The sequence below is a fragment of the Garra rufa genome, chromosome 6, assembly GCF_049309525.1.
Source record: "Garra rufa chromosome 6, GarRuf1.0, whole genome shotgun sequence".
Classification (NCBI taxonomy): domain Eukaryota; kingdom Metazoa; phylum Chordata; class Actinopteri; order Cypriniformes; family Cyprinidae; genus Garra; species Garra rufa.
In genome coordinates, this window is record NC_133366.1 from 7,266,051 (window position 1) to 7,292,605 (window position 26,555).

The 26,555-nt window shown below is 36.9% G+C and overlaps 1 protein-coding gene across 1 annotated transcript; it reads left to right on the forward strand.

Moving 5' to 3' along the window:
• The first annotated feature begins 552 nt into the window (after positions 1 to 552).
• Positions 553 to 25,756, forward strand: LOC141337485 (alpha-protein kinase 3-like). The gene is made up of 14 exons (XM_073843313.1): positions 553 to 689; positions 984 to 1,268; positions 2,334 to 2,455; positions 3,457 to 3,574; positions 4,414 to 5,812; positions 15,710 to 18,134; positions 19,745 to 19,892; positions 21,514 to 21,641; positions 21,734 to 21,769; positions 21,852 to 22,126; positions 22,608 to 22,696; positions 24,134 to 24,351; positions 24,455 to 24,503; positions 25,414 to 25,756. The coding sequence occupies exons 2-14, from the start codon at positions 1,132 to 1,134 to the stop codon at positions 25,754 to 25,756; spliced, it is 5,487 nt and encodes a 1,828-aa protein (XP_073699414.1). The 5' UTR covers positions 553 to 689; positions 984 to 1,131.
• The last annotated feature ends 799 nt before the right edge of the window (positions 25,757 to 26,555 follow it).

The window sequence follows — 26,555 nt, forward strand, 5'->3', positions numbered from 1 at the left end:
TACTTACATGTGACTTGAATCCTCCGAGTGTTTTACTCAAGTTAACATCTTTGTAGTTGTTATTGTGTTTCATCTCTTGTTTGAATGATTCACGGTATGTTTGTGAGAGTGGTTGCTTGACAGCGTGTAATCGGAGCCCTTTTATGATTGGAAAATGATGCAATGACACATGACCGGTGGGAAAGGTTGTTGACTGTTATGGGGAGGGTGTACAGACAGAATGACATAGAGGGGGCCGTCCTAATTAAACCTGGACCATGCTTTGAGCTTGTGTCATCAAAGGGCCACTTGCAACAGATCACTTTCACCACACCACATACTGGATGCATTTGACTAAATATCTACACACATTGGGCCATTTCTACATACGTTCACGTATCCCTATCCAGCACGATCAATCAATCAAAAAGAGAATGACAGGATTTCATAAGGCTGGCAGATTTCGATTGATTAAAGCTGGAGATATTTTCTTTAACCTGCGCTTAGAAGTTTTTGCTGTTTTTTTCTCGGACACTGCCTTCAAAGTGTCTTTAGAGCAATGGCTAGCTGGAAAATGTGATGTGCTCTTGCGCCTATTTGTAGGCCTGCTATAAATAGTCTTGCTGGCAACACATGCTCTGCTGTGATTGACAATTCTAGTGCTACTGGGACAGCAGGCTCTAAAGAACAGGCAAAGAAACACACTAATGGTGAGTTCTTTAAGCGTTATACTGTTTTGTCAAGCAATTCAGAGTTCAAACTATATGTGTTTGAAATGATGTGAAATCAAATGCAAATTACTGCGTTTGACCAAAATTAAAAGTATCAAACAGCAGTTCCTATTTATAACTTAGTTCAAATGGTTTGCTTGTTGAGACTAGCCAGCTGCCCTCAAAACAAAATGGCTCTTTCTAAACTATATTTTTAAATTTCAGTTACACATTATTACTTTTAGAGTGTGTATTTCTCAATTTGATTAATTTGTACTTTTTTTTCCTTTTCAGTCGGTCTCCAAATAATTACGAAGCGGGACTTTACATTTGGTTCGAAACGCCTGAAGACAGACTTGAATTTTATTCTGCAGAACTACTGAAACCCCACTTAAAGAGACTGGTGGGTTTTTTGGACTGCTGAAGTTATTTCTTTTGGACAATGACATCCAGGAGGCCCATGACCCGCTCTTACTCTGGAAATGGGAGATCGGGAAGCCAAAATGGGGAGGATGTTTCATCGGCAAGCGGGAGGTCAGAGAGCCGCAACTATCTTTCCAACGTTAGGCCTGAAAACAGGTAAAAATGTTTAAAATTGATTCAAAGTGCCTTGTTTGATTGTGAAAAGCCTGTCTGCTTGTGTCAGAACTATCCAAAAATTCAGTTTGGATGTTGGTTTTAAAGTCTATGATGGTTTTTAACTCTAGAAATGAATTCTGCTTATAATAAATATTTTAGAAATACATAAATATTTCACTAATCACTGATATTTCTGAAATGTAATCAAAAATCCATATATATTATATAAAAAATAACACTGAAAAAAGTGCCTTTGGTTAGAACATGATCATTGGTTCAATCAATCAATCGCACTGCGATTAAAAACAATGACAAAATCTCATTTTCCTCAGTTAATGTTTTTGTTTCTGCTGAAATACTGATGTAACTCTGGTTTCCACATTGGTTGTATTGTGTTTGCTCAACTACGGTTATGCCAAGAGAGACAACAACAACATTCTCACCCTTAGCAACAGCGATTACTGTATGATGTATTACAGATGCTCCTGGCTGTGATTAAAATCAGGGTCACACAGTTTAGATGTTCTTGTCTGTTGAGTGTCCATTTGATTTGCCTTTTTTTCTAAATAGCTTTTCAACTCACAGGTATTCAAACTACAGGCCGCCAAGGTAATAAAAGCTACCCAAAAGGTCAATCCTAAACTAACTACACTTCAAATAACCATTTCTATTCCCCCTATTTTTTTTGGTTTGTTTTACAGATTTAGAAATACCAAATTATGGCAAATTGCATTTGATTGCGACGTGATCAATACTGTGACCCACCCAAATAACCACTGCATATTGTACATGAAAAAAATAGACCATAAATGATTCCAAAACAAGTTTTTACGTTAATATTATCAAGCTAATATCAAATCCTCTCACCCTCTTAATACCTTGCAGCCTTTCCTCCTAATGACAACAATAATTATAATTTAATGTTTTACTACTGATATTAATAATATACTTTCGTGTCAGTACATACTCCTTGCTTTAGATATTGCTTATTAATTAATTGATTTATATAATAATGTTTGGATTAATTTATATAATAAGCCAACACTTTGTTTTGGCCATCTCCAGGAGTACGTTATGTACTGTCATGGCTCAGCTGACTGAAGAGACCCAGCCATGTTTTGAAACCACCATTAAATCAAAGGCAGTGTCAGAATCGTGCAATGTCAAATTCTCTTGTGTGGTCACAGGTAAGTTGCTTTATAAATATGAAAATAAATAAAAATACTGAATATTTTTTGTGTGTTCTATAACATTTCGGCATTGTAAATATATACAAGATATAATGTTAATTGGTGAGTGAAGTCTAGCAATGTTTGAGTGTTTTTTTCCCTTAAAATATGATTTTCAAGGACAAATTAATGTTCAATATACACTACCAGTCAAAAGTTTTTGCACAGTAGGATTTTTAATGTTTTGAATTTGAATGAATTTATTTGATCCAAAGTACAGCAAAAACAGTACAATTCTGAAATATTTTTACTATTTAAAATAACTGTTTGAATGTATTTTAAAATGTAATTTATTCCTGTGATTTCAAAGCAGAATTTTTAGCATCATTACTCCAGTCACATGATCATTCAGAAATCATTCTAATATTCTGAATTTATTATTATTACATTAAAAACAGCTGAGTAGATTTTTTTTCAGATTTCTTTGATAAATAAGATTAAAAAAAGTTCAGAAGAACAGCATTTATCTGAAACAGAAATATTTTGTAACATGATAAATGTCATTTTTGATCAATTTAAAGTGCCCTTGCTAAATAAAAGTATTAACTTCTATAATTTCTTTACAAAAAAAAATTATACTGACTCTAAGCTTTTGAATGTTACGACTTTTTATTTCAACTGTTTAAACATTGATAATAACAATAAAAAATGTTTCTCGAACAGCAAATCAGCATATTAGAATGATTTCTGAAGAATCTGATACTGAAAATTCAGCTTTGAAATCACAGGAATAAATTACATTTTAAAATATATTTGAATAGAGCAGTTATTTTAAATAGTAAAAATATTTCACAAAATGCTTTTGCTCTATTATGGATCAAATAAATGCGGGCTTGGTGAGCAGAAGAAACTTTAAACATTAAAAAACATTAAAAATATTACTGTTCAAAAAATTTTGACTTTTACCATTTCCATTTAATAAGTGCAAACTTTCTTTACTTTATTCATGTTTTCACCAGGTTACCCAGCTCCTGAGTTGACCTGGTACAAAGATGACATGGAGTTAGATCGATATTGTGGTCTTCCCAAATATGAAATATTTCGTAATGGAAAAATTCACACACTCCACGTCTACAAGTATGACATGACTGCTTATTTTCTACATATATTTGTATTTCTAAAACAATACGATTCTTTTTAAGTGCTCCATTATGCCATTTTTAGGGTTTATAATATTTCTTTGGGAGTCTCCTACAATAGATTCACATCCATGCAAGCTCAAAAAACGCTTTAGTTTTCTCAAAATATACATTCAATATCATCTAATTTTCTCAAATGATTCATTCTAAGCAGTTCAAAGATTCCGTCTCTCTAAACCCCGCCTTTCCGTGCCCCTACTCTGCTCTGATTGGTCAGATGGCCCAGTCTGTTGTAATTGGTCTACCGCATACAGCGCGTTTCAGAAACGATACGCCAGTTGCCACAGTTCTATAGTTCGAACACTCAATAGAAAATATAAACTTTTATTACTTATCATACTTACAGGTTGTAATTCATTGGAGCCAACTGGTCTAAATAAACAGGGTACTGAGCCATCTTTCATCATTTAACTCCCCAAGATTAGAGAAGCAGTCGTCAGTAAACTGATGTGTTTGAGGGCGGGTGAAGTTGTTTGTGGCCGGCCAATGGAGAAAATAGGCGGGAATTATGCAAATGTGTTACTTAAGTGGGATTTGAATACTTAAGAGACGATTCTAAATTTTGGGAGACAATAGGTTTGTTTATCGTTCACTTTTGGCTTTACAACTGTGCAGATAGTTTGTGTTCACACCTACATTACCTATACACCTACATTACACAATGCATGAAAGGCAATATTGGAAATGGCATAATAGGGGCACTTTAAAGTTTATTTCATACATTCAGTATAAAGTAAGTAGTACTAGTGACTATAACTACATTTCGTCATTTGGCAGCTGTACAGAAGATGATGCAGCCATTTATCAAGCCTCAGCGAGGAACAGTAAGGGCATCGTCTCCTGTTCCGGGGTACTAGAGGTGGGCACCATGAGCGAGTACTTGATCCACCAAAGGTTCTTTGCCAAACTGAAACAGAAGGCTGAGAACAAGCGGCGAGAGTTGGAAGAGAGTCGACGTCAGGGTAAGGAGAACATCCAGAAGGAACAATTGAATGTGATTAACCAGGAACGTTTACTAAGGAAGCGTAGGACTCCTGCTGGGAACGACACCCTGAGCTCTTCTCCCACAACCCAGGATGGAGAGGAGAATGCGGCCTCCCAAGCGAAAGAGGAAGAGCAGCCTGCAATCATGAATGATAAGCCTGATAATATCACAGTACAGGCTTCTGCAGGCATAACAGAGATGATAACGGAGAACGGTAATGAGAAACTTAACCATACGGAGGTGGTCGCCACTAAGCAGTCCTCCAAGGAGAAACCAGGTGAAAAGAAGATGCGTATTACCAATGGATTTGATGAGGTGGGTGTTACAAAACCCACCCCGAGCAACAGAAAACAAGAGGATGCTAATGAAGGAATGAGCCTGGCAAAATACTTAGCTGAGTCCGTGCAGTCACAAGCTGCTGAGCAAAATCAATCACAGGAGATCATGGAGGTCGATGTTACTCCTGTCCAAGAAAGAGAACGAGAAAGAGAGCTGGAGATAGAAAGGGAGAGATTAAAAGAAGAGGAGAGAAACCGATCAAGAGAACTAGAGCGGGAGAGATTAAAAGAAGAGGAGAGAAACCGATCAAGAGAACTAGAGCGAGAGAGAGCCAAAGAGAGGGAGCGGGAGAAAATTAGGCAAACAGAACAAGAACAAAGAACTACATCTGGGCCTTCAACCAAAGCCGCATCACAAAAAGAGCCAGAAGCTCAACACAAGTCATCTCTAACCTCGGTGTTTCACTCCCTAAAGGACATTTTCTTCGGCAAAAGCAAGAAGTCTACAGAGACAGCCGAAACCACAAAGAGAACTAGTGAAGAAAAAGAAATTCCACATGAGAAACACATCCTTGCCTCACAAACACCTTCTCAAGAGTCTTTGGTCAATAGTGAGGCCTCCAAGCTTGAGGCACCAAAGCTGATCCAGGAATCATCTCAAATGGTGGACTTGGAAGTAAAAGCAAAGTCTTTACCACAAACACAAGATTCAGATATTATAAACTCCAATTCAGCTGAACATATTTCTGAATTTCATGCAAAGAAGCCTGAGAATGTGCCTCCCACACCTGAAAAAGAGTACGTTGAAAGCATTGGAGCAACACTTAGACTTTCTGTAGCGGACAAGGAGAGGCCAAAGGAGGAGAGTAGTCCCGAGGAAGTCCCACAGATTGATCAATCGCTACTGTTCAAGGTAAGTTCATAACACCTCTCATTTTACAACCTGCCGGTTTTGTCCATTTGTAGTGCAGGGCTTCCTGCACCACAGCACATGGGGGTTATTTTTAGAGAGTACATTTGTGCGACAAGACTTGAGTTTAATTACACCAGTCCACAGCCAAGATGATGAAACTAACTATACCCAAGAGATCACAGTAGGCAGCTTTGAGATTACTTGGTCTTTGACTTTCTCATGTAAGGATTTAAGGTGTCAGCATTGTTCTTATAGACTATTTTCTTGGTCAAACTGCAACCGCAGTGTTTGGGATACAGGACACAAATGAAGTGGGGTTTAAAGTCTGAGAGCACAAGTTAAAATGTTAAAATGTTGTATTTATATAATAAAAACTGAAATATTGTGAAATATTTGTACAATATTAAAAACCTAACTGTTTACTATATATACGGTTGAAGTCAGAAGTTTACAAACACCTTGCAGAATCTGAAATGTTGACAATTTTACCAAAATAAGAGGGATCCTACAAAATGCATGTTATTTTTTATTTAGTACCGACCTGAATAAGATATTTCACATTAAAGATGTTTACATATAGTCCACAAGAGAAAATAATTGTTAAATTTATAAAAATTACACTGTTCAAAAGTTTACATACACTTGATTTTAAATACTGTGTTGTTACCTGAATGATCCACTGCTGTGTGTTTTTTTAGTTATAGTTGTTTATGAGTTCCTTGCTTGTCCTGAACTGCCTGCTGTTCTTCAGAAAAATCCTTCAGGTCCCACAAATTCTTTGATTTTTCAGCAATTTTTTGTGTATTTAAACCCTTTCCAACAATGACTGTAAGATTTTGAGATCCATCTTTTCACACTGAGGACAACTGAGGGACTCATATGTCACTATTACAGAAGGTTAAAACGCTCACTGATCCTTCAGAAGGAAAAATTATGCATTAAGAGCCAAGAGGTTAAAAAAAAATTTAATTTGAAGATCAGGGTAAATTTAACTTATTTTGTCATCTGGGAAACTTTTAAGTATCTTCTGTAGCTGCTGAAGGGCAGTACTAAATGAAAAAATATGATATTTAGGGAAAAATAAGAAAAATGTACACATCCTCATTCCGTTCAAAAGTTTTCACCCCCAGATCTTAATGGATTTTTTCCATCTGGAGCATCAGATCTTCTGTAATAGTTGAATATGAGTCCCTCAGTTGTCCTCAATGTGAAAATATGGATCTCAAAATCATACAGCCATTGTTGGAAAGGGTTCAAATACACAAAAATGCAAAAATGCAAAAAAAAAAAAAAAGAATTTGTGGGACCTTTAGGGCTTTTCTGATGAACAGCGGGCAGTTTAGGACAAACATATATATATATATATGTATATATATATATATATGTATATATATATATATATATATATATATATATATATATATATATATATATATCTGTCACTTTTAATCATTTAAATGAAACCTTGCTTATTAAAAGTATATTTTCTTTTAAAAAAATGTACTTTTCACAACACCCAATTTTTTCTGTGCTCTGCTTTTGTCTTATTTACGGCTCTCTTTTCCAGAACTTTGAATAAGGCCCACTGGCCCTTTAAAAGGACGATCAATACTGCGCAGAGTGAGCATGAGTCAGACTAGCTGGATTTTAGCTTATCTAGAATAGTTAAAGAATGCGTTTTCATGCGTCAGGAGAACTTAAGAACAACAGCATGTCATAAGGAAGCATGACAAATAAACTTTTGGGAATTTGTATTTACTCACTTGGACATGAAATTGCATTCAATTTACATTACTATCCTTTGTTATATTCGTGTTGACTTTAAATGGACGTGTTTTAATGTTAGTGCAGGTCAGGACAAGATGAAGGACAGATGCTGGACACTAAGACAAGACAAAACCTCTTCACATTTTCTAAATTCTTTGGTTCCCTGTGTCTTAAAATAAACCAGTTTCTAATCTGTGCTGAGCGAAGCCATACCATACAAAGAGAGCTCATTGACTGCTAAACTTGTATACGTTATGTCAGAGAAACCAAAGTCAGCTGACAACTCATCGTCACTGAAAATTTTCCACTTGCATGTAAAACCTTTATCTTGGTATGTGTTTAATGGATGATTAATTGCCCGAGATGCCTTATTTTTCTTTTTGGTTTTAGATTGTATTACAAACATGTTTACGTACTGCACAGGCAACTGTAAAAAGTAGCTGAGCTTCTTTCTTGGCAAATATGTGCACATGGCAGAGGTTCTGTCAGCCCTCACATGATTTTCAAAATGCCATGGCTGAAGATTAGAGAGAAATGAGGCAGTTAGAAAGGCATGTGGAACCACAGCGATTGCATCATTGCTTAAACCAGACACTGCTAAATGCAAATAATGAATTCACGTTTGTTAGTCAACAGGGTGAATGTCACCTTTAATTGGTTCACATGTGCTCTCCAGTCTCAGACAGGACAAACATGTGATAGCGTTGCACCTGGCATGTAACGCATTCAGCTGTTTTATTTCCTATGCAAAGTGGAAGTGCAACCACCCTAGCGTCTCGTGGGAAGTTAATGTTAGTTGTTGTGGTGTGTCAGTTAGAGGAACCCTGCACATTCATGTGAACTCTGTGTGCTGAATCACAACAGAGGAACTTCTGTTAAAAGAACGCTCTCGTAGGAAGGGCCTATGAATGTGACGAGCCAGTTCTGTCACTACTGAAATGACACTCCATTTTTAGTTTTTCAATAATCATAACATTATAACATTGTAAACCAATAACAGTCACACTTTATTTTAAGGTAAAAGTCTCACTATTAACTACGGCTTTTGCCTCAATAAACTCCTTATTACTGCTTATTAATAGTTAATAAGGTAGCTGTTAAATTTAAGGTAGGATTAAGGATGCAGAATATGTGACCCTGGACCACAAAACCAGTCATAAGGTTAAATTTTAATTTTATTCAATAAATAAGCTTTCTATTGATATATTGTTTGTTGGGATAGGATAATATTTGGCCGAGATACATCTATTTGAAAATCTGGAATCTGAGGGTGCAAAAAAATCTAAATACTGAGAAAATCACCTTTGAACTTCTCCAAATTAAGTTCTTAACAATGCATATTACTAATCAAAAATTACATTTTGATATATTTATAGTAGGAATTTTACAAAAAATCTTCATGGAACATGATCTTTACTTAATTTCCTAATAATTTTTGTCATAAAAGAAAAATCTATAAATTTGACCCATACCATGTATTTTTGGCTATTGCTACAAATATACCCCAGCGACTTAAGACTGGTTTTGTGGTCCAGGGTCACATATGGTCTTGTAGAATATCTGCTTTATAAGTACTAATGAACAGCCAATCTGCTAGTAATATGCATACTAATAAGCAACTAGTTAAAGGGATGGTTCGGAGTAGAATTGACTTCATTGCTATGCACTCCGAAGCCCATGTAAATACCCCATCCGAAGTTTTTTTTACCTTAGTCAAACATTTATGGAGATATTAGAGTTTTTCGAATTGCTTGTTACAGGAGTGAATGGTACATGTGATGTATCTCGTAAATTGCACCACTAAACGTGCAAGTAATCTTACCAAACTTGTACAGTAGTGTAAATAGGTTATGTACTCACAAAACGCTGCATCAGAACATTTGTAAGTCCACCATGAGTGTTTTAAAAACACGTTTTAGCCAATCCCTACTAGTCTCAAAAACTACAAATGGCGACACGTCGACGTCACTTCCCTGGTTTGAAAAAAGCACGTAAAAGTCCTCCTACAAGTTGACATGCACACAGATGTAGTAGGAGGACTTTTACGTGTTTTTTTCAAACCAGGGAAGTGATGTCGACTTGTAGTTTTTGAGACTAGTAGTTCTCGGGTAAAACGTGTTTTTAAAACACTCATGGTGGACTTACAAATGTTCTGATGCAGCGTTTTGTGAGTACATAACCTATTTACATAGCATAGCATAGCATTAGCTGCATAGCAATGAAGTCAATTCTACTCCGAACCATCCCTTTAATAGTGAAAATTGGTCCCTTTTACTAAAGTGTAACCCAAGTGTATAATATGTTTGTAGTTATAGTTTAAAGTTGGCATGAAATGGAAATTCACCTATCTGTTTTCAAAATATTGTGAACAGTTCATCCATGCATAAATGCAGCTTCCTAATATTGTTTTGGGGGTCGCCTACAATAGTTTTACATGCAAGCAAGGTCAAGAAACGCCTTAGTTTTCTCAAATATCACTTCATTTTCCAGCAGTTTTCAACAGTGTTGGGGGTAATGCATTACAAGTAACGCAAGTTATGCAATAATATTACTTTTTCCAAGTAACTAGTAAAGTAACGCATTACTTTTTAATTGACAAGAAAATATCTGAGTTACTTTTTTCCCCCATTTACTGATTAAAAGCTCTACTGTCCCCATGTTGAGAGAAATCGTGAGTATGTATTCTAGAACTTTAGTTTAGTGAACATGCATTAATTCATCTCACTCACTAAAAAAGACAGATACAGTATTCCTCAAAATAAATAAAAACAGTGAAATTTAACACAAACCTGCAATAATTAAATATGGTAAATAATACAAATATCCTTTATGTATTTAATCCCATTTTATTAACCGATGTCTTTGCTGCCAACCTTTGATGATCCAATTCATCCATACTAATAAGCAAAAATTACTCAAGATAATCTAACATTTGTTTTTACTGCTTTTTAACTGCTAAAGAGTTGACATTTTTTCTTCTGTGGTCTACTGTACAGACATGAATTTACTTTTCTCTAAGCCTGAGGCTTTTGGTGTGAAAAGGCTTTTACATTTGCAAAAAATAGAACTTTTTATATTAAAAACGAACAAGCAAGCCCTGCCCAGATTTAAAAAGTAATGCAAAAGTAACGTAACGCATTACTTTCCAAAAAAAGTAACTAAGTAACGTAATTAACTCAATATTGTAATTCATTGCTTTTAAAAATAACTTACCAAACTGACCAAATCCTCACCCAGTAATGTGCAGCCGTCATGGGAGTGGGATTTTCAGGCAGGAATGTACTTGTTTATAGTTCAAATATGCAGTTTGTTAATAAAGATAACATCTGTTTGAAAATTTGCATTGATGTTTCTGGACGTGAGAGCTCCGGATCGTCAGCGGCCGTTCTGCACTCGTGAACCCGCACAAGAGAAGCCTTAACTCGGCCAGACCTTCTGGAATTTACCGCTTGCTCTGATTTCTCTGTAGTGGTTAAACATGAGATATAATTAATTTTGGGCAAAACTAATGGGCAGTTTTTGGTCTCATTAATCTATTATTTGTTCCAAAGCAAATCGTTTTGGCAAAATGTCATCATGTTTATGTAAATTCAATGCTGTATATCAGAGCGCTGCCTGTGTAATTTTGACTGAATTGCCTAGCAACTTTTATGATGGTTGTTGTTTATTAAATATTATTATTCAATAAATAATATTTTAATAGTTAATAGTATATAATAGTTGTATTTAAAAGTGTTTAGTATTAAGAAACAGTGCGTGTGTTTGTGATGGTGATTTTAGTTACATTGTTCCGATGTTAGATGCCGACCTTTTTTACAAGTCAGCAGTAAAGACTTAATTTTTTTATACTAAAAAAATAGAAACCAAACTCATTTTTACTTTCAACAACAGCTTGAAACAAATGCACTGACAAATGCTAACAAATGCACTGACAAATGCTAACAAATGCACTGAGCCTGTCAACAGAAATCACCCTTAAAAGATAATATTAAGGATATTTACGAAAATGCTTTCCTCAGCGGATATTCAAACTACATTGTGAATGTGAAGAATGAATGCTGTATCAGATGCAGGTATTCACGATAGCTCAGATCATCTCTCTCATAAAACTCTACATAATACACTGAGCTTTTAAAAGAGTAATAAAATAAGTTTTCAATGAAGCAACTCAACGTTTGTACGTTACTAGTTCTAAAATGACATTTTGGGATTAGTAAAGGAGGCTTAGGCTCAGCTGTTCAACTGTCAAACTGAGATTTGAATCTGTGGCGGAAGGAAGTAGTTCTGCACAAAAGACGGTTTTTAAAGACACTCCGCTGTTGTTTCTTATGTATTTACACACTCATGCCGTCGAACTGTTGTATAAATGCAATATCACATGAGTAGACGTGAAATATGGCTAAATATCGGCACACTGTGATTACCTGCGGCACCCTGCCTGCTGCCTCTTGCCTATGGCCGAATCACAGCAGTGCTCATACACAGCCATATCTCACGTCTACTTGTGATATTGCTCATTTACCGTGCACTTCTGCCTTCACAACTTTGTGGATTGTTTGCATTCACATAAAGCTACATTACACACTGCATGAAAGACAATATTTAAAATGGCATAATGGAGCACTTTAAAGGTCCACTGTAGTGCTTTGATTCTGTGTGTTGACGTAATTTTAACTGAACCAGGAAGACAGGATGGGGCATATCCAGCAGTCCCGCCCCCTTTTTAAAATAGCCAATAGCATTTTGTTAATATCAAAGCTTGGGGCAGAGCTATTGAGCTCAGTAAAGCCACATTTGACAGTGTAGGACAGCCACAATCTCATTTTAGCGCGTTATCTATATATAAAAGAGCGTTCTGTGTAGAATTAAAATATTTCCGGTATGTTTTGTGGTCTGTGCCAACTCGCGCATATGATCCGCTCCATGCTATTATGTCTCTGGACCAGACCAGACTGTTGCCACTTCATTTGCTCCGACGGAATGCATATTTACACTGTCTGAATCGTTTCCTATCCCCTTTATAGTGACCAATTTCAACCACAGCTTCAGCATCTATTTATAGTGTGGGGGGTGGGATGCCTCTGATTCTAGAGAGCATTTGATTGGACAGACAGTTTGATGAGAAGCTGAAGTGCAGGGTGATGTCATCAAAATCGTTGATTCATATTGGCGGAAGTTAGAGACTGGAAGTTTTAAATGCTTATATCTTCTAAATGCAAATGTTGTCATTGTTTTGGAGCACACTAGCTGAAAGATAATCTTAAGGCTAACATATTCATACTAAAAGCCAAAATCTTCAATTTTGATTTCATGGGGGCTTTAAGGCTTATTTTTAAGTAGTATTAAATTAGCAGATGAGTACAGAAAAAAAACCCAGCAACATATATTCAGGCAGTCATTTTATATTCATTTAAAGGTGCAGTGTGTAATTACTAGCGGCAACTAGCAACACCAAATGGAATTACAATATGTTTGTTTAAGCTGGTTCAGACATAACAACACTGGCTCAACATATACCTGTCTGTCTGATAAACTAGTTTAGGCAATTTAGCTTGTTGCCAGTAGTGGCCGAAAAATCATATCCCTCAAAATAACAAAGAAGTGTGGAAAAAATCACATATTTTTTTGCCCCCTATGCTAGAATGTTACTCATTTTATTAAAAAAAATAAAAACATGGGCATGATGTGTATAACTGATCATGTTCCTAAACTTTTTTGATATTAAGTGTTTTTGACACATTACATGGTTTTGTGGTGTTAGTTATATCATATGTCACTGTAAAGTTGACCTGACAGGCCATAAATATTTGTTGTTTTCCTTCTATGTACATGGAAAGTTGCACAAGATTAGTAGTCTGTGTGTACATGTGTATATTGTTTCAAATGTAACAGTTTAAAAAACAAGTAAACAAAAAATAGTGAAGGTGTGTGCTTATTCAATAAATACAACATTTTATATCAAAAACATGATACATACTATTCATAAATGAACAAAATTCAGAGGAAAATCTAAGCTTTTATAAAAACCTCTGCCTCAGTCATTTATTTTATGATCTTAGGAGCAAATCTATCCAGGCATAAAAGTGATTATTTTTTTCACTTTATCTCATAATTAATATCATATGGGTCATTCTGTGCCAAATTTTTGATTTTGCTATTTTTTTTTTCTGAAGAAAGATTATTAAAGATTATACATTATTTCTTCGTCAGAAATTGTTCTTTAAATAAAATAAGTATCAGATGAATACAAAGTGAACAATATGTGGTTTTCAACCACTAATAATTGGTGATATTCAACAATCTTTAGATCATTGAGATCCCCATATCTCTGGGACTGAATGATGTAGGGCCTTGAGAATTTAAGATTTCTAAAGAAAACTTTATTAACAACTAGAATCTAAAATCATATTGCAATATCTTTAATACGTCTTGACTTATAGGCATGCAAACTTTGTAAAAAATTATATATACGGCACCTGGACTGGTTCAATGGAGTTATCTTGACAGAAGAAAACAAGATACATCTCTAGTTTCAACATTATTTGTTCCTCAGAAATTCTTCTTTAAAATAAAAGTAGTATCATCATTTTTCAAACTGACCCACATTTGGTTTTTGAACACTAAAAATGTGTACATTTTAATGATTTACTCCTGAAGCCATATTAAAATTCCAATTTTTCTGGAACGGAACCATATAGGGCCTTAAACATAAAGATAACAAAAGGAAAGATTGTTAAGATCCAATATCTAAAAGGGCGTTAAGATATCTTTAATACTTAAATACTTGAGTTACAGGCATGCAAACATTAGAGAAAAAACTTGACAAGTGCTGTTTTGCTATTTTTGAATGGTCACCATTGGCACATAATGCTAGCCTAGAATCTAGACGCGCCCCTAGCGGCAGCAAATTACATTTGCTTCCAAGGTCAGTCTAGTTACTCTCAATTCACTTAAAATTCAGAAAAATCCAAGATGTACCGGGCCAATCACGAGTCGGTGGGCGGGCTTAACATGATGACGCCTGACCTGCGACCATAAGTTCCGTCAGACATGAATTCCTGGTTCTGTGAATTACGCGTGGAAAACTGAACAGTATTTATATAATTTTTTACTTTGGATACACAGCCACGTCCATCTGTCCTGAGCAGGAGCTCGTTACATGTGAACGCGCTGTGGTGTAGAATACGCAAACACCGGAAGCGATCTGTGGCGTGCATACGACACTCATTGTTCACACAGTGCACAGAGATTGTGGATATAGTGGCTATTCAAAATGGTAATTACTTGCGCTTATCCTGGTTGTTCAAACCCATTTAAAGCTAAAAGATTACGTTTGCTTACGCAAACTCATCCTGGACTTTTTCACCGATTTCCCCTTCCGGTGTTTGCGTATACTACATCAGAGCAGGGTGTAATTTGGATTTGTCTGTGCATGTTTTTGTTTACTTTTAAAGGTTTAGTGCCCATCTATGTCTATTATTTGGCTGACAGACTGCACAGTGCACTGATTTTCGTTAAAAATCTCCGTCGCTCTGACTACGTCACCTGACAGACTAAGTCTCTGATTGGTTGTAGCGCTATCCTATTGCGTGGAGAGGAGTTTGAAAGACAACCGTTTATCCCACCCCTCCGGTTGAGCCCTGTCTATGGAGAGTGCCCAGACCCTACATTTATGTGGGTCTGGCTTGCCAGGCTAACATAATGCAACAAAGATAGCTAAAGTCAACAGATTTTACTAACAGACCTACCAATCTCTGTGTAAAAATAACATTATGATGCTGCCATCTTTCTAAAGTCATTTTTACCCCCCCTTTAATTTTGTTACTGAATCTCAGGTGAAAACTGCCATTTGACACCCACCTCTCTACAAAATAGTGGATTACTCAGTAAATATTCATCCATGACATTTAACATTTTAGCTTTCATCACTACACATTTCCATCTTTCTTCAGAAAAAATATTAGCAAAATCAAACAATTTGAGCTGGGGACCTCTGGTTGAGTTGACACGGAATGGCCCACATGCCATTAACATACAGATCTAATGCATGCAAAGAGGACAGTCTAAAACTATGTAGTGAATTCAGTGTTATGAGCCAACATGTTAACAAGTAACTGTTTATGTCTCAAGGCTACAGATGATCGTACTAAACCTAGCGAAACTGATGTTCCTGGCTCTGTGGACTTGGCTAATCCTCCATTCCAGACTGAAAGGCTGGAATTTACCTGTCCCGCAGATGAGGTCATGCGAGGTGCTGAGGAAATGCATATTTTAGAGGAACAGGGGGGCTCAGCTGCCCCCATGACAGACCACATCATGGCAGACCTGGAAAGCACGCAATGTTGTGAGAGCCAGCCGGAGTCTCAGCTTTCACAACCTGTCGACTTTGTCCCTACCGAAGTGCACACCGAGTCCCAGTCAGCGGAGCTGAGGGTAGGAGAGAGCAAAGAGCTGTGCGAGTCGAATGAGAAAGTAATTCCTCATTTGGAGGAGGAAAGTGTTATGAAAATGCTAGAGGGAGGTTCCCTGACAGGGCAAAATAAAGGGGAGATGAATGGTGCAATAGAAGGGAAATCTTACACTGCAGGGGAAAATGAGTTGGAGAGTAACTTTGTCATAAAAGAGTCAGTCCTTCCTGTAGTTATAGTGAGTAATAGAGAATATGAAATGAATGATCAAGCCCCAGCATTGGGGCTAAGTCAAAAAAGGGACTCTGTCGCGCTTGTGTCTGACAGCTCAATGGAAACTGATTTTAAACCAGATGAAAAATCCATACCAGCACTAAATGTAAGCTTCGCAGACAATAAAGAAGTTGCATTTGACTCTGCTACAGTGAATGACTTTAATATGGAGGAAACCAAGGATGATAAAAGCATTCAAAATCAGGGTAAGAGTGCTGAAGATAAGGGAAAAGATAGTGGTGAAGAGAAAAACACAGAGAAAGGAAATGTTAATGCAGAAAAACTCAAGGAAGATTCCAGTCAACCAAAGAAAGTTGAAAGGAGAAACAATAATGTCGTTCCAGAGACAGAAGCACCTATCGTAATTCCAGAAATGGAAATCCCCAAAAGTCCAAGACGAGGTGAGATTGAGTTTACAGAAACTCAACCGAGGCCATACAAAATAGAAAAATCACCAAAACTCCTTACAAAAGCACAAGCAGAGAAACGTTTGACCGAGAAGGACCAAGCAGCAGTCCAACCAATCATAATACTCCCCGACACAAGAGAAACGGTCATCAAGAATGTGGCAAAGAAGAGATCCACGCCAGTCATCCCAGAAATCAAGGTCACATTGCCAGAAAGAGTCAAACGTGAAGAACCTGTTATTGCGCCTAGAAGTGAAATTCTGAAATTGGAGCCTGAGAGAGTTATGCAACCTTTAACACAAGAGGTGGCACAGATATTTCGAGAAAAGGAAAGGCAAACGGATGATGCAACTAGAGCACCAGGTGAATCATCCTCCAACAGTGCTTTAGTTATTCCAGATCTTCTGGGCGTGACGAGGAACACTCAATCATCACCTTCTGTGGAAGTCAAACCACAAAATCTAGAAGCAAGAGTGAGAGGTGGAGAAGAACAAGGAAGTGTTAACAGTGGGCGAGGCAGGGAAGATGACAATAACATCCCTATAATCAACATAGCATGTGCTGATGATAACACAACCACTTTTGAACAAGACCAAACTCATGGGCACCCCTCACTTCCTGGCATAGTAATCTCACAAGATATCCCTCAAGATGTTTCTTCCATCTCCAATAACAAAAAAGATGACTCTGAGACTTTCATTACTATGCTGAAGAGTGAAAGCAATCAACGTGGTTTAGCTGCTAATTCTGAGAAACCAAAAGAGCAGCTCATGGCACAGTTGAGTCCTGATATGTCTACAAAAAATACCCTTAGTATTACAAATCAAGACCCAGACAAGGTTCTTCAGGTGAAAGACGCAAGAGTAGAATCTGAATCTGACAGGCTTCAAAAAGACAAACCCTCAATAGAGAAACTTAGCCTAGCAACCCCTGTGGGACCCACACTCCCTCCACTAAGTCCTGCTAGTCTGCGAAGGCTAATGGCAAAGAACAACCCAAACTTAGAGAGTCAGGGGTCCATCTCTGCAGCATCAGTGGATGGAGCTGAGAAGAAAGGGGAAGAAAGTGGAGGAAGTACACCCACATCTACTCTCTCCTGTGAAAGTAGCCCAAAGATGAAGCGACGAGACAGTCTCACCCTAATACCCTCCGCCACCCCTGAGGAGCTGGCTTCTGGTGCTCGCCGCAAGATCTACCTTGCTAAAACCAAGTCTGAGGATGAGGGATCTGACACGCAGGGTAAGAGGGATAGTCCGTATATGTCACCCAGTCAGGCTCGTAGGGCAGCTTTCCTTCAACTTCAAAGTGGGCAGCAAACACCACCCACTGAAAGACGTTCACCACTGATGGCCCGACGCAAGGCCATGCTGGAGGTACCGAAACCTAAGGAGGAGATGGCAGAGGTGACAGATAACACAAAGACAGAAAGCAAACCAGCAGAAAAGGAGAAGCTGGACCCGTTCAAAGGTAACACATGCATTTTATACTGGTTTATTGCGTTTGATTGCAGTTTTTCCAGCAGGAACCTACTGACATTTTTTATATCTATTCAAAAGGTTGTCAATAATATCAAAAATGTATGCTAGAGGTTCCATATTTAGATCCTGGATAAACCCCCAATTTTTAATATCACTTACGTTTGACACAAACATAAGAAGTCATTAAAGTATGTGTATATACAGTTGAGGTCAAAAGTTTACATACACCTTGCAGAATCTGCAAAATGTTAATTTGTTTTACCAAAATAAGAGGGCTAATACAAAATGCATGGTACTTTTTTTAATTTAGTACTGACCTGAATAAGATATTTCACATAAAAGATGTTTACATATAGCCCACAAGAGAAAATAATAGTTGAATTTATAAAAATGACCCTGTTCAAAAGTTAATGGTTCTTAATACTGCCTTGTTACCTGAATTAACCATAGCTGTGTTTTTTTTTTATTATTATTTAGCGATAGTTGTTCATGATACCCTTGTTTGCTCTAAACAGTTGCCTGCTGTTCTTCAGAAAAGTCCTTCAGGTCCCACAAATTCTTTAGTTTTTCAGCATGTTTGTGTATTTGAACCCTTTCTAACAGTGACTATGATTTTGAGATTCGTCTTTTTACGCTGAGGACAACTGAGGGACTCTTATGCAACTATTACTTAAGGTTCAACTGCATACTGATGCTCCAAAAGAAAAAACTATGCATTAAGAGCCGGGGGTGTAAACTTTTGAACAGAATGAAGATGTGTTAATTTTTATTATTTTGCCTAAATATGATTTTTTTTTTTTTTTTTTTTCCCATTTAGTACTACAGTTCAGAAGCTACAGAAGATACTTACATGTTTCCCAGAGGACAAAATAGGCCTAAGTCAAATTTACCCTAATCTTTACATTTTTTCTTAATGCATCATGTTTTCTTCTAACACATCAGTGAGCGTCTGAGCTTCTGTAATAGTTACATATGAGTCCCTTAGTTGTCCTCAGTGTGAAAAGATGGATCTCAAAACCACACAGTCATTGTTGGAAAACTAAAAACCTGAAAAAACAAAGAATTTGTGGGACCTGAAAAATTTTTTTGAAGAACAACAGGCAGTTTAACTGTTCAGGACTAACAAGGAACTTATGAACAACTATCACTAAACAAAAAAAATCACAACTGTGGATCTTTCAGGTAACAAGATTAAGAATCAAGCGTATGTAAACTTTTGAAAGGGGTCATTTTTATAAATTCAACTATTATTTTCTCTTGTGGACTGCTTGTAAGCATTGTTTATGTGAAATATGAATATTAATAAAAACAACATGCATTTCATATGATCCCTCTTATTTTAATAAATAATTAACATTTTGAAGATTCTGCAAGGTGTATGTAAACTTTGACCTCAACTGTATCTTTATGTATGACATTAGGATGCATTTAGACCTTCATTCTGGTTACTCTCCAACTTTCTAAGCAAGTGCTTTAAATTTGCACTGTTCAGACATTATCATGTTGACACCAAGACTTCTAATATGGGCCAAGAGTAAACACCACATATCTTTACCTTGTTGCATCTGTCAAATTAGCCCTGATCTTCTTTCCATTCAGCTCCTCAGGTTATCCGCAAGATTAGGGGAGAGCCCTTCTCAGATGCCTCAGGCCACTTGAAGCTGTGGTGCCAGTTTTTTAACATTCTTAGTGACTCCACCATCAAGTGGTACAGAGACGAAGAGGAAATTCTGGAGATGGAAAGACGGTAAATTCCCCTGCAATCTTTCAACACTGCTGACATAGGGCAAAAAGATTAAACTGCTTTTTAAAACCTAACACGTTAATCAATGGACTAGTTATAGATGACATAAGTAAGGGATAATGTACAGGCAGCCGGTAGTTATCGCAGAAATAAGCCCCGACAGTGTGATCAGGACCCGACGCGAAGGGTCGGCTACTTGCCACATAAGGTAAAAAAACTGGACATGAATATGAATTTGAAACCTTTTATTGGCATATTTGTTTTAAATTAACATTTTTATCCTTCCGCGAAACGATATAGTACCACGTGACTAACATTCAGACAATTTAAATAGATTAATGTCGAAATTTTCCATTGTTAATTGTGGTTGTCCAGTGTTTGTCACAAGATGGCGCCAAACGGTAATCTTTGTTGGCACGGAGGGATTATAAACATACAAGTAGTACCGGTGTTGTGCCTTTTTTCGACCCCTGCCAAATTATGACCCCCTCTCATTGAAAGCGCTACCTGATTGCCTAATCCTAACCCCACCCCTAATCCTAACCCCTCCCCCACACCTAACCCTAAACCTACCTATACTAGGGGGGTAGTAATCTGGCGGGGGTCAGAATTGGGCACAACACCGGCTATGCGTTATTACTTTGGAGCGGTGATTATTTGAAAAGAACGAACCTGCAAATGTCTCAACTGACCAATCAGAATCAAGCATTCCAAAGAGCCGTGTAATAATGCTAAATAAATCTGTGGAAAATTAAAAAAAAAAGCCCAGCACACTGTCATGACCAAAATGTTGTCATCTAACAAAGATTTAGAGATTACAGCGCGCATATTTTACTGCTTTAATGTATCCTACCGTCAGAAGCGTTTAATGGCTGATAAAAGTTATTAGCTATTTTGTTAACTGCTTTGAGGAGGAGACTTGATATTCACTTATTTGTGTTCGACCATGAACACCACAGCTGTTACTGGTGAGGCTCCAGTCAGAGAGAATGTAACCCAACACTGCCCAATTGCACCATCAGGGGATATTAAAATCTAAATTTGTTTCTCACAGTGCTGTATCAGCAAAATGACGCCGTACTGGCACGCATAGGCTACATCCTGAAATGTGTCATCTGTGCTTGTGTTTGTAACACACTGCCCTCGTGTGGCTGTAAGTTTATGCTACTTTCCATTAATATAGTGTAAAATAGGGTTGGGAAAAAGTGTAATAATGTGTGTATTCCACCTTATTCCTCAACGCAGAAAGCCTGTGGGCGAGACTTCCGGTTTATTAGCCGCAAATAACGAGAAGAATAACAACGTGCAGTAAACTGTTTGCATTATACATTAAAATAATGTTAACACACATCAATTTGCAAAATCAAGCAGCAAAACAAACTGTTTCGGACAGCTAAAAATAGTTGGATGCAGATGAGACCATAAGCCAGACCCATAAAATGTACAAAATGGCCACATCCGCTCTTACGGCTCTTACAACAACAAAAAAAAGTAGAAAAGAACTTCAACTTTTTATGCCTGGTTCATTTACTCTACAATTTACTTTAATGATAAAGTGTGTATTAGGATATCAGTTAGTGCATCTTGTACATTTAATGCACAATTATTTTTCTTTCCATCTCAGTGCTGGGGATGAGAGTCCAGTAGCCTTGGCCATAGTCCAAGCTTCCAGCAGAGACTGTGCAGTCTATGGCTGCTCAATCAAGAATGAATATGGGACTGACATTACGGATTACTTACTCAGCGCAGACAGTAATTTATAACTCATTGGTCCATTAATGAACAGAAATCTGCGAATGTGTTATTTATTTTGTTCACTTTCACTCTGTTTTGTTTTTGGCCAGTACTGGCAGAATTTTTCCTAAGGGAGGATTTGGAAGGTAAGACTTCTGCAAAGGCTTCTACAAATTATACGTCAAGATGTTTGTTGTTTACCTACATGCTGTATTTCTGTCTTCTCAGTTGGAGAAGAGATTGAGATGACACCAATGATGTTCACCAAAGGCCTGGCAGACTCGGGTTACTGGGGTGAAAAATTCTTTGGTCGCATCATGACGACGGAGGTTCAGATTGGAGAGGGATGCGTACACAAGGCCTGCAGGGCAAAGGTCATCTATGGTTTGGACCCTATCTTTGAGTCAGGCAGCACGTGTATTACTAAAGTAAGAAATCCCATCGCATATGGGGCCAAGGAGGAGAGCAACCTGGTTGAGAGAAATCTGGAGATCACCAAACAGGTTGGAGACTTCGAATTCTATTTATATTGAGACCGCAAAAGCTATCCACCTTTTTCTTTCTCGTAAGAGTGGGTTTGTAAATTTTATGGGTCTGGCTTCTGGTCTCATCCACGTTCAGCTATTTTTAGCTGTACGAAACATTTTGTAGCTTGATAGTGCAAATTGGTGTGTCTTATAATGAACCGGAAGTCTTATAGGCTTACTTCTGCATTAAAGAAAAAGGTGGATAAAATGGAAACAATGTATTTCTTTCTAATGTAAAAGACAAAAGAAGATCTCCTGAAATTATGTTTGCTGTACAGTAAAAGTGGATATTTATATATAAAAATATCATAAAAGTTGTCAGTACAATGGTGGTCTACTTCTAAACCCTTATTTGTATTTTTTTTAAATATTTGAAATATTCAGTCATTAGTTTGTTGCTTTTTTACCGTCTTTTTGTTGCTCTTTCAAAAAAATGTTTTCCTTTTCTTATCCTCAGGACTGTAAAATCCAAAATACTGTTCGAGAGTACTGCAAAATATTTGCTGCTGAGGCCAGAGTGATCGAGAACTTTGGATTCTCATTAGAGTAGGTCATGGAATACAACATTATTTCAAAATATAAATACTGTGTCAAAAAAATATATATATATACAGTTGAGGTCAAAAGTTTACATACACCTTGCAGAATCTGCAAGATACATGTTACTTTATATTTAGTACTGACCTGAATAATTACTGAATAAAAACTGACCTGATATTTCACATAAAAAACATTTACTAAATGGAAAAACTATTATATTTAGGCTGGCAGTTTAACTGTTCAGAACTAACAAGGGACTCATGAACAGCTATCACTAAACAAAAAAAAAACAGCTGTGGATCATTCAGATAACAACGTGGTATTCAGAATCACACATATGTAAACTTTTGAACAGGGTCATATTTGTAAATGTAACTATTATCTTCTCTTGTGGACTATATGTAGGCGTCTTTTATGTGAAATATCTTATTCTGGTCAGTACTGAAAATAAAAAATAATATGCATTTTGTATTATCCCTCTAATTTTGGTTAAATAATTGACATTTTGCAGATTCTGCAAGGTGTATGTAAACTTTTGACCCTAATTGTATATACACTGCTGTTCAAAAGTTTGGGATCAGTAAGATTTTAAAAGTATTTTGTGCTCATCAAGGCTGTGTTTATTTGATTAAAAATACAAAAAAAAAAAACTGTAATATTGTGAAATATTATTGCAATTTAAAATAGTGTTTTTCTATTTTAGTATACTTTATAATTTTTTTCCTGTGATGCAAAGCTGAATTTTCAGCATCATTACTCCAGTCTTCAGTGTCACACAATCCTTAAGAAATAATTCTAATATGCTGATTATTATCAATGTTAGAAACCGTTGTGCTGCTTAATTTTTCTTTGGAACCAGTGATAATTTTTTCAAGATTCTTTGATGAATAAAACATAAAAAAGAACAGCATTTATTTAACAATATACACTTGTCATGCTGTTACAAAAGTTTGGGGTCAGTATTTTTTTTCTTTCTTTTTTTCTTTGAAAGGAATTAATACCTTTATTCAGCAAGGAGGTGTCAAATTGCTAAAAAGTAATAGTAGACTTTTAATTCATCATTTAATTCATCCTGAAAAAAAGCTTCTAAAAAATATAAAGCAGCACAACTGTTTCCAACATTAATAATAAATCAGCATATTAGAATGATTTCTGAAGGATCATGTGACACTGACGACTGGAGTAATGATGCTGAAAATTCAGCTTTGCATCACAGGAATAAATTATATCTTAAACTTATTTTAAATTGATCACGTAATTGAACTTTAACGAGCATAAAAGACTTCAAAAAACATTCAAAATCTTCTGATCCCACACTTTTGAACGTCAGTGTGATTTCTATAACTGTTTTCTACGAACTAATATTGACTGAAAATAAGGCACAAATAAGAGATGTCCAAATGATCTAATTTCAGTCTTCTTTGCTCCTCTGAACAAATTCAGAGTCATCCCTCTTCATCTGATGTATCGCCCTGCCAATACAGTTCCATATGCTACAGTAGAGACTGATCTGAATGGCGTCTATGTGAAATACTGTCTGATGGACAGCACAGGAAGACTGATTGCCAGAGCCACCAATGAGGTGGAGCAGAAGTGCTGCGCTTTCCAGCACTGGATCCATCAGTGGACCAATGGAAACCTTCTGGTTACCCGGTTAGAAGGTAAAAAGATAATTACTCACTGCAGTACTTCACATGTACTTTTAAGCAAGTTGCCAAATTCTACTTATTAAAATAATCCAATCAACTCTTTTGTTTGTTTCAGGTGTCGATACAAAGATTACAAGCATTGAAATTGTTACTAAGTCTAAAGGGTTGGTATATTTTATTATGAGATTATCCACCTTTTTCTTTCCATAAGAGCAGCCATTTCTAAATGTTATGGGTCTGGCTATTTTTAGCTGTACAAAACTGTTTAGCTGCTTGGTATTGCAAATTAGTGTGTCTTACCATATTATTTTAATGTATTATCCTAATTATTAAAGGAGTAGGTTACTTTCAGAACAAAAATTTACAGATAATGTACTCACCCCCTTGTCATCCAAGATGTTCATGTCTTTCTTTCTTCAGTCGTAAAGAAATTATGCTTTTTGAGGAAAACATTACAGGATTTCTCTCCATATAATGGACTTCTATGGTGCCCCGAGTTTGAGCTTCCAAAATGCAGTTTAAACGCAGCTTCAAAGGGCTCTAAAACATTTACAATTTATATACTTCTTAATCTCTTCACAGAGTACACACAGAGCTAGACAAGATGAGCATTTGAGGTTAAAAAGTATATAAACTATTTTAGAAAATAACCGATCGTTTCGCCTGATAAGACCCTTCTTTCCTCGGCTGTGATCGTTTAGAGCCATTTAAAGCTGCATTTTGGAAGTTCAAACTCAGGGGCACCATAGAAGTCCATTATATGGAGAGAAATCCTGAAATGTTTTCCTCATGTTTTCCAAAAAACATAATTTCCTTACGACTGAAGAAAGAAAGACATGAACATCTTGGATGACAAGAGGGTGAGTACATTATCTGTAAATTTTTGTTCTGAAAGTGAACTACTTCTTTAACACTCTCGTTTGTAGTGCAAACAGTTTACTTTCCCTATAGCGGCCAATGAACCAGAAGTCTCACCCATATGATTACTTCCATGTTAAAGAATACGGTGGATAACGCTTACCCATTTTTCTGATATTTTTCTTGCACAGACTAAAATTTTCATATCTACCGCAGGTATCAAGGCCTCACCGATAAAGGATCCCCAAAGATAATCGAGCAGTTCATTACTCAACATCAGTGTAATTACTACTGTGGACTTTTGGGACTAAGACCCTTAAAGCCAATGGAATCTCTACAACAGCCTAAAATAAAGACCTCCAGGAGCCCTCTACTGGCCCGGAGGGGCGGTACTGGCTCATCCAGCCCTCAGCTTCAGAAGAAAGGAACCAGCCCACAGTCCACCAGAAAAGCCACATCCAGCCCCAAAGTGGCTAAAAAGACAGGTGAAGCTGGGGAGAACAATTCCACCACTAAACACAAAGCTGTGGAGGTCCCAAAACCTGTCCGGTCGAGGTAGAAACAAGGATGCAAAGCAACTAGGGCATACTTTTTTTGATTTTCATACCAAACTTTGGTTTGGAGCCTGTATAATAATCTATAGCTACTGTTGTACAGGACAAACCGATTCTGTCTTTGCACATAGTGTCTAAACTGCAACAAATAAAAAGGAACTGGCTTTATAGATACAAGGATGAATGACCAGAGGTGTTTGGCCGTTTTTAATATTACTGTGGACTGCTTTGCAGCTATAAGTCACCATCGATACCTCCTGAGAGAACCTTTGCTTTGTTTTTAAGAGCTAAACTGAGGCCTTTTTAAGACTGAAGAAAATACAACACCGGACTGCCTGTAGACGGATGAACAATGCTTTCAGATAGACTCTGGAACTTTGTTTTGATTTGTTCAAATGTTCCTGTCACGTTTATACGACTGAGAAACCGCAAGAGAGGGACTCTTAAAGGAATCCTCAAACATCTGTGATGTACATGTCTCAGCTGCGTAGAAATACAGCTTTTATTTTTCGTAGCTGTCGCTGAGATGCTTTTTATAGTGGATTGTTCTGCTTTTAAAGCTATGGCCATTCATTTTTCAACACCAGTACACCGATATTGGTTGGATATGGGCAATATGATCATTGCAGATGTGTTTTTATCTTACATGTGTCTCCTAAAAGGGAAAATCGTGTGCTTTATTGTCACAGTAAAGCCATTTACTACTGACCTTTTAGACTGTTCATGCGTCATCTATCTTTGGAACCCTCCAACTTCAGACAAATGGACTATAAATGTGACTCTGGACCACAAAACCAGTTATAA